Source organism: Panulirus ornatus, chromosome 65, assembly GCF_036320965.1.
Source record: "Panulirus ornatus isolate Po-2019 chromosome 65, ASM3632096v1, whole genome shotgun sequence".
In the NCBI taxonomy this organism is placed as follows: Eukaryota; Metazoa; Arthropoda; class Malacostraca; order Decapoda; family Palinuridae; genus Panulirus; species Panulirus ornatus.
This window is the reverse complement of record NC_092288.1, coordinates 7,483,743-7,493,685: the sequence shown is the minus strand read 5'-3', so window position 1 is coordinate 7,493,685 and position 9,943 is coordinate 7,483,743. Positions and strand designations below refer to the sequence as shown.

General features: G+C 36.6%; 1 protein-coding gene across 12 annotated transcripts in view; it reads right to left on the bottom strand.

The window, feature by feature from the left end:
• Positions 1-5,218: 5,218 nt before the first annotated feature.
• Positions 5,219-9,943, bottom strand: part of cpo (couch potato) — a 245,170-nt gene continuing 240,445 nt past the window's right edge. For all 12 annotated transcript variants that reach the window (XR_011712175.1, XM_071657934.1, XM_071657941.1 and 9 more), the window contains one exon: positions 5,219-9,554. Coding sequence is in view for 11 of the 12 variants with exons in the window: in XM_071657934.1 (XP_071514035.1) it covers positions 9,477-9,554 (78 nt within the window). In the remaining variant the exon portion in view is untranslated. The remainder of the gene's footprint in view (positions 9,555-9,943) is intronic.

The following is a 9,943-nucleotide window of genomic DNA, read 5'->3' as shown; positions in this document are numbered from 1 at the left end:
TGGAAACCCTCCCCTCCAGTTTTTACTTTTCCAAAAGAAAGAATGGAGAAAGGGGCCGAGTGAGAATTTTCTCTCTAAGGCTCAGTCCTTTTGTCTTGATGCTATCTCGCTAAAGTGGGAAATGGCAAATATGTATGAAAAAGAAAAATATGTATATATATATATATATATATATTTATATAATTTATTTTCGTAATAAGCTTGTCATTCATATGATGAGCTGTAATTTGATATGAATGGTTTGACCACGTTTACCCCAATAAGATGGTATTATATGACTTGAATAATATGTAGCAGTAATCTTTTGAATTGAAGAGCTTGAAATTCACTGTATGTATTGTACTGAAAATGAAATCAGCATTGAATATGAATAACAATAATTCTGTGCTAAGATGATCATGATAGTTGGTCAGCTAAAGCCAAAGTTAAAAAATAATTGGTCCAGTTACTCACATAGCCACACACTGCCAGAGTATCTCCAGTCACAATAGATAAGTAAAGAATATCCAGTGAAAGTAACACATGCACCACCCCTGATAAGGGAACTATAGACTGAGATGGTTCCATTCCATAGGATCGAGGGAAGGGATCCATGGAGTATCAACACTATCTTTAGAGCTGTTATTAAGTAAATACAGAAAGTGGTCACTTATTCAATACTTAGCTTTGTACATACAAGAAACTGTAGAGACCTTTGCCACAATTAAGCACTTCCATTGCAGTACTTTAGGCCTTTAGGGGTATCATTCTTGAGTTAAAAATTGTAGAAAACTGGAGAGCACTGTTTTTGCTTTATTTGCAAAGCAGTTGAATTCTTAACAGATTTCTTGGTAAGACTGGTCACACATGATAGATGTAGAGTGGAGCTACCTGTGCTTGATGCATCTTTGAGTAATTCCTATATCATCTTTTCAATTTGATATCTGTTTAGTCATTATCAGATGTTTTTCTGGTTGGGGAGTTTGGGTAGCTATGAAGGATAGACTTTTATAATGTTGTGGTAGTTTGATTTTGATTTATTGATTGTCCAAAAGTATTCATAAACATAAGCCGGGCTTATGTCTCCACAGGTGGAGAAAAGTTTTTCATGAAATTGATGAAATATATATATATATATATATATATATATATATATATATATATATATATATATATTGATGAAATATATATATATATATATATATATATATATATATATATATATATATATATATATATATGGGATATATTTAGGGATATATATATGGGATATATTTAGGGAAGCAGTGATGGCTTGCCCAAAAGATGTTTGTGGCATGAGAAGCGTGGGAGATGGGCAGATTAGAAAGGGTAGTGGGGTAGTGAGTGGTGGGATGATTACTAGTGAAAGAGAAGAGAGAGGCATTTGAATGATTTTTGCAGGAAAATAATGCAAATGAGTGGGAGATGTATAAAAGAAAGAGGCAGGAGGTCAAGAGAAAGGGGCAAGAGGTGAAAAAGAGGGCAAATGAGAGTTGGGGTGAGAGAGTATCATTAAATTTTCAGGAGGATAAAAAGATTTTTTGGAAGGAGGTAAATAAAGTGCGTAAGACAAGGGAACAAATGGGAACTTCAGTGAAGGGGGCTAAGTGGGAGGTGATAACAAGTAGTGGTGATGTGAGAAGGACATGGAGTGAGTATTTTGAAGGTTTGTTGAATGTGTTTGATGATAGAGTTGCAGATATAGGGTGTTTTGGTCGAGATGGTGTGCAAAGTGAGAGGGTTAGTGAGAATGATTTGGTAAACAGAGAAGAGGTAGTAAAAGCTTAGCGGAAGATGAAAGCCGGCAAGGCAGCGGGTTTGGATGGTATTGCAGTGGAATTTATTAAAAAGGGGGGTGACTGTATTGTTGACTGGTTGGTAAGGTTATTTAATGTATGTGTGATTCATGGTGAGGTGCCTGAGGATTGGCGGAATGCTTGCATAGTGCCATTGTACAAAGGCAAAGGGGATAAGAGTGAGTGCTCAAATTACAGAGGTATAAGTTTATTGAGTATTCCTGGTAAATTATATGGGAGGGTATTGATTGAGAGGGTGAAGGCATGTACAGAGCATCAGATTGGGGAAGAGCAGTGAGGTCTCAGAAGTGGTAGAGGATGTGTGGATCAGATGTTTGCTTTGAAGAATGTATGTGAGAAATACTTAGAAAAACAAATGGATTTGTATGTAGCATTTATGGATCTGGAGAAGGCATATGATAGAGTTGATAGAGATGCTCTGTGGAAGGTATCAAGAATATATGGTGTGGGAGGCAGGTTGTTAGAAGCAGTGAAAAGTTTTTATTGAGGATGTAAGGCATGTGTATGTGTAGGAAGAGAGGAAAGTGATTGGTTCTCAGTGAATGTAGGTTTGCAGCAGGGGTGTGTGATGTCTCCATGGTTGTTTAATTTGTTTATGGATGGGGTTGTTAGGGAGGTGAATGCAAGAGTTTTGGAAAGAGGGGTAAGCATGCATTCTGTTGTGGATGAGAGAGCTTGGGAAGTGAGTCAGTTGTTGTTTGCTGATGATACAGCACTGTTGGCTGATTCATGTGAGAAACTGCAGAAGCTGGTGACTGAGTTTGGTAAAGTGTGTGAAAGAAGAAAGTTGAGAGTAAATGTGAATAAGAGCAAGGTTATTAGGTACAGTAGGGTTGAGGGTCAAGTCAATTGGGAGGTAAGTTTTGAATGGAGAAAAACTGGAGGAAGTGAAGTGTTTTAGATATCTGGGAGTGGATTTGGCAGCGGATGGAACCATGGAAGCGGAAGTGAATCTTAGGGTGGGGGAGGGGGCGAAAATTCTGGGAGCCTTGAAGAATGTGTGGAAGTCGAGAACATTATCTTGGAAAGCAAAAATGGGTATGTTTGAAGGAATAGTGGTTCCAACAATGTTGTATGGTTGCGAGGCATGGGCTGTTGATAGAGTCATGTGCAGGGGGGTGGATGTTGGAAATGAGATGTTTGAGGACAATATGTGGTGTGAGGTGGTTTGATCGAGTAAGTATTAATAGGGTAAGAGAGATAAGTGGTAATAAAAAGAGTGTGGTTGAGAGAGCAGAAGAGGGTGTTTTGAAATGGTTTGGTCACATGGAGAGAATGAGTGAGGAAAGACTGACCAAGAGGATACATGTGTCAGAGGTAGAGGGAACGAGGAGGAGTGGGAGACCAAGATGGATGAAAAAGATTTTGAGTGATCGGGGCCTGAACATGCAGGAGGGTGAAAGGCGTGCAAGGAATAGAGTGAATTGGAACGATGTGGTATACCGGGGTCGACGTGCTGTCAATGGATTGAACCAGGGCATGTGAAGCGTCTGGGGTAAACCGTGGAAAGTTCTGTGGGGCCTGGATGTGGAAAGGGAGCTGTGGTTTTGGTGCATTATTACCTGACAGCTAGAGACTGAGTGTGAACGAATGTGACCTCTATTGTCTTTTCCTAGCGCTACCTTGCGCACATGAGGGGGAAGGGGGTTGTTATTTCATGTGTGGTGGGGTGGCGATGGGAATTAATAAGGGCAGACAGTATGAATTATGTACATGTGTATATATGTATATGTGTGTGTGTATATATATGTATACGATGAGATGTATAGGTATGTATATTTGCGTGTGTGGACGTGTATGTATATACATGTGTATATGGGTGGGTTGGGCCATTCTTTTGTCTGTTTCCTTGCATTACCTTGCAAACGCGGGAGACAGCGACAAAGCAAAAAAAAAAAAAAAAAAAAAATTTATCTTGTAATTTAACAGACTTTATCTTGTGATTTAACTGAGATAATAATTGTAACTTCTGTAAACTTAGTTAAATCAAACAAAATTTTTGTGTTTGTAGGAAATTATTCTTTCATTTAATAAACCTGCACCTTGCCCCTTGTCAGGTCTAGTGGTAAGGTCATTTTTTACTCAATGTATTCATTGATTTCATGTTCTTTTGTTATATTGCAGTTTGTAATGATTTATATATTAAATGGTCAAGAAAGTGCTTAACCAAGGTTTTCACATGAAAAATTCATAACATTAGGTTATTAGCTTGTCTGAATAATTTTAGTTCTTTATAACTCTGTTTTATGTATTGCTATAGTGCATTATTGTTTAAACGAAATGTGTCTTTCCCCTCATTTGTAACTCATTAAACATGTTTCGGATTGTCTTTTTTTAACTTTTTGGTGTGTGCAGTGTGCACTTTGGGGAATTCATACAAAACCCCCAATTTAGAACCAAAAACAAATAACTTGAAAAAATTTGATCATTAATAACATCTTTGAAGTTTCATAATTTTATTTTTAATCGGAAAATTACTTACAAGTCATCCTCAATTTCAGTACTCATGATCAGAGAAATTGGTTGCAATTTTATGAACAATCATATAGCTACACCTTGCTCCTTGATAGGTTTAGCTATGATAAATTCCTTATTTTAACTCATTATACATTGAGTTCAATATCACCTTTTCTTATATTGCAATATTAACTGGTTATAAAAATAAAAGAATGAGAGAGCCAAGATCTTAACTTATGGTTTCACTTGATTAATTCACCCCTAGCAAGTATGTATCGTCATCAGTTGATGAAGAAAGTACAGTCTCATCAAAGATGTCCAACCATCCCTGCTGCTCGAGAACACCAAAACTCCTTCAGAAAGGGGTCCTGGGGTAATTATGAATTGCAATAAATTAGACCTAGAAGCCTGTTCTTATTTTAGGAGATAGTGTATTAAATTTTATCCCTGGGGATAGGGGATTAAGAATACTTCCCACGTATTCCCTGCGTGTCGTAGAAGGCGACTAAAAGGGGAGGGAGTGGGGGGGCTGGAAATCCTCCCCTCTTGTTTTTTTGTTTTTTAATTTTCCAAAAGAAGGAACAGAGGGGGGCCAGGTGAGGATATTCCAAAAAAGGCCCAGTCCTCTGTTCTTAACGCTACCTCGCTAACGCGGGAAATGGCGAATAGTTTAAAAGAAAGAAAGTGTATTAAATAAAACTACAGGTATGGGGCACCAAATCCTATTCAGCTTGATGCATTGTACGAGTTATATTTAAATGAATATCTAAAATATTTTTAAATTTGCAAAATAGCAATGTATTACATATATTTTTAACATTTTTCATGGGCTCCTGCAACATTTCAATTTATAAAGTAAGTAATTCATTAGCTGAAGACAGGATGACATCCTTCCCCAAAAACAGGTCTAAATTGGATGTTATTTTGCGATAATGACACACACCTTTATTCACTATAAGTTTTTATTCCCCTCCTTTGGACCCTATACACGATATGATATAGTTATAATGACAATGTCGTACACATAGTGGTATCCTCATACAGTACTCAACAAAATGTGTTAACCTGACTAGTACTCCACTTGGTTGCAACTACCTGCTTATTGACAAAAAAAGGGTTAGTAATCATTCTCCCTATAAGATCTCTGGACTCATATCCTACAATTAAATAAAACTAAGTAAAACTTACATTATAACATGTTACCCAACAAAACCACCTTTGGTTTTACATTATAACTTGTTACCCAACAAAACATCCTTTGGTTATACAAAGCATCAGATCTGAAGAAATGCCTGACCTTATGCATCACTAATAAATATACCTAACAATTTCATAAAGCTTTGGAGCACTTCAGGTATAAATTGTTAATCAAAATTTTGCTTTGGTAAAATTATCTTAATCTGGATTAACTGCCAGAGACTTGAACTGCAACATCACAGAATTGGCATTTTATTCCTAAATACTTAAATAAAATAAATCGTCGAGATTCATAACTTACAAAAGATAACCACCTAAATACCAACTTCGAAGAATCATACAAGGGGCAGTTAGCAACCGGTCTCTTTCCATAGAGCGTTCTTCTCACTGAGGTAACGTGGACAGCAAACTAGGGCAGGTTTTGACCAAATTTTTCTTTCCTAAAAGTATGGAACAATTCTGATTTGCTGTATGAGATTATTTCTATAGAAAATTTAAACCTTAAAAATAAGAACAGACTGATTTACACTGCCAAGGGGGTTTTCTACAGCCTAGTCTGCTGCTAGAATAACATTGCCAACACAAGCCCACTGGTGTGTTTGGGTACAGGACATTCTAGGCTGGGCTGCAGGCTACCCATATGACCAACCAATATTATTGCTAGATTCTGATTTACGAACATTTAAAAACATGGAATGAAAGAACAAAAAATGTAAAACTTCACTGTTTCACCTTTATCTCCTATGACAAAAATTATGCTAATTTTGGAATATTTCAGTACAGAGTATTGCCACAGAAAATGTTCCCTTACAACTCATGAGTATGAGCCAAGGTTGGGCCAGCAACCTAGTCTAGGTATCCTTGCTTGAGATGGTAGACATGTACTGGCAAAGTGTTCAATTTAAAGGTCACTTGTCTCTACAACACACTTAGTAGGCAATAATATAGGGAAAATTACATAATGCAGCAAAGCTACTGACCTTCATATCAAAATAAAACAAATATAGAAAATATTCTTACAAAAAATAAAAAGCTATAGCAAGCCCATAAGTTTTGTTCACTGGGGAAAGGAATGTAAGCATAGCAATAGAAATTAATCTTCTTAATGTTTTTAAGTATCGACTTTACTAAAACACATTGTCCAGAACACTGCATGAAAAACGACAGCTTAGTAACCTTCAAAAACCAATGGATTGTTCCGTAATCTGTAAACTACTAAACGGAATATTCCTTAGAAAATGGCTTCGTTATCTTGTTGTAAGGCATAGATTGTTGGACAATTCTAGAGAGGGCACTTAATTAATTATGCAATACGTATAACTTTAACCTAGGAAAGGAATGTAAGTCCACTAGTTTTGTCACGTGTGGTTCTTTACATAACCATTACATGGAATATGTAAACAAGGGCCCTCTAGAAAAGCCGACTGGCCAGCGTTTCAGATGAGAAGACTCTATAATCTAAAAGTTTTGTTTTTGTAAAAACAAGGAAAAAAAGACAATTAGTGGTTGTCAACTACAGCACAAAGGGTCCTAATTGTAAATACTACCAAATGGGTCATCCAACTATAGACACCATAGCAACACCTTCTCACCTGAAATCTACTTGCCTACTGATATGTACTAAAAGAACATCACCTGTTGAGCTCATAACAGCTACAGTTTTCAAAATGGACGGAGAAGTATCAAGCATAGAGTTTCAAGTCTAAACTGAGGACCATATACAAAGTGCAGAAGGTGGGCATTTTCTCACAAGGCAGCAGAAGGGACACCAAGTTACCTGTAAGATCACAGTGGATACTGAGCACAAGTCAGGGCTGCCTTACTCATTTTTTTCTTTTTTGTCTCTTTATTATCTTGAGCAGAGACCTCCTGTCTTCTGCTAAAAAGAAGTGCCTGCCCAGGGAATACAATACAGCTTGAAAATCATTTTTCCACTAAGATTATGGAAACTTGCCATGAATTTGTCAAACATGTAAACTTCAGAATGCATTCATATATAATTACAGTTTAAAAGAGTGAGACAGACTCCTGGACAGGCTACTTGTTTCTGCAGGGGTGATACCAACAGCTATTCTGCATCTCCTCAGATCAGACTTGAATATGACCCATGAGCTTGATGGTAACCACTGGGGTTTATTCAGCAGGCGGAACAAGGGGCATTCAAAAGCATTAGCTTTTTGTTTGCTGTTCCCCAGCCTAATTGCAGGGGCACACAGGTTCATCACTTAAAGCTGAACACTCAATCTAATTATTCTTAAAATTCAAAATTCCATGGTAGGATATCAAAAAACTCAGTTAAGATCAAGTTACTGAGAAACGTGTATGCCTCCTAACAAACACTGATGAATACATACTACAATATGACAAAACAGATATGTATATTATAAACCACATTCAGCAACTGAGACAGTAATGTGGACTTGCCCTACATTACCAGCAAGAATATTCCCAAGCTACACTGAAAAATTCACTCTTTTAAGTGTGGGACATAATTATATACTCTGCCTACTTTTATACTTGAAAATTCCTACCAAGAACACAAAAAGGGAGATTTTGTCCATCAAAATATAAAGAACATTTCCAAATCTAACCTTAGTGTAGCAGGGCAAGCCCTAGTCAAACAGTCAGCCTCCACTGGCTAATATGTACCTCATACATATGTTTCAACATCAACAACTAAGACTGGAATAGTGGAACGGAATAGAGGCAAAAAATATGGACAATCAATATTTTCTAACACTAGCAGAATAGTGTTACTATATACATAAAAAAAAACATATATGTATGCCACTATTGCATTGCAAGAGGCTTCAGGGTCTGAAGCAATACCAAGGACATAACGTTCCAGTTACATTGGAGTCTGTCCTTGTGTGGCACACATACATGTGTTTATGTCATTTCATTAATTAAAGGTTTATTGCTATCAATAAACATAGCTTCATATCAACTGACACACCAAAGATTTTTTTATGATATGCAAATTAAAACTATACATTTCAAACACTGGTAAACATAAAAATTCAGGGTGCAGCTGTATATATGATATGAGCACCTTGTTTTCATGTTAAAGTGAAAAGCTCCATTATCATCTGCACTCCCAAATGCTTGCCAGGACTTACTACAGAAGCACATCTTGTATCTGGCATATCATACACTCAAAAAATATTTTCTTCTATTCTACTGCATGCCCATGCTTGCTGTTACCCTTTAATATGAGCAGCTGATGCTTAGCTTTGGTATAGGGTTCTAGATGAACTAGAATTCTTTGGTACATTCAAGGAACAACAAATAAGGAATCTAGATTCACCCTGACTTGCCTGAGATTCCTTTTAATCAAGGAGAATAGTTAATATCCTAGGTTTAATTATACTAAAAACCTGGAGGAGTTTTCCTGGTGTTATGAGAAATTTTCTTTGTGGTTACAGCAAGCATGAGGCATGATAAGCTTATTAAATCTTCTAAGTATTCCTATGTAAACTGGGTTTGTTCTGAAAGAGCAGTGATGATAAGGTCAGACTAGAAATGTCTTCAACCTTATTCCAACTTTGTTTTCGAAGAAAGTAAGTGGTTCATAGCAAACCTTCCCCCCTCCCCTTAAAACTTAAAAATGAAGCAGATAAATTGATACTTTCTTATCAGTTTTTCAATTTATGCAACAAATCTTGAGCCATCAAACAGGCCTTTATTTCCAATAACCATGATACAGCATCCCTTAACAACACCTGAAGTGAACTGGGACAGCTGTAACAGCAGAAAGTCTGTTACAGTTATCAGAATTTTCAAAGCATTTTGTTTGCATTTAGCAAGTACACTTAGATGTTAAATTAAATTTTTCCCCATAATTCTGAATAAAAAATAATGACAGGCAGCTTACTCAGCTGTTGCTCTTTAACAAAATTATTTTTTGAATGTATTCAGTACATAAAATTTTTCCTCCTGTAAATTTTTATCATGTTGGTTTTTGAGTGATGGGTGTCTGGTCTTCTGAACCAGGAGGAAGGCTTCCTAGGCTGGAACAGTTATGATGCCAGGCGTTCCATGTGAGCTGCAGGTCGGGGCTCCATCAACTTCAGTCTTGTGTCCCTGGAATGTTCAAACAAAAAACTGATAAACACTGGCTGAAATATTAATTTCAAAGGTAAGCTCTGAGTAGAATTAACTTCTCTGAAACTAATCACATTTCACATAACTATGGAAATAATGAAAATTATTCATCAGCCATGGAATTGGTTACCAAATTATTCAAGTGAATTATTCTGGACAGAGAACTTAATCATAAAAGGAAAGGAAATATCTTGCTAATCATTATGACTGAAACAAAAACATAGTACTATAATGTACTCTTAAAGGAATAATTTGGATTTCTATGGCTGGGCAACTCTGTAGTTCTGTTCTAAATATTGAAGATTATTAGATAGTAATCTTAGCACCCTGAATTATGGATACCATAACAAGAAGAACAGCTTTCCCCA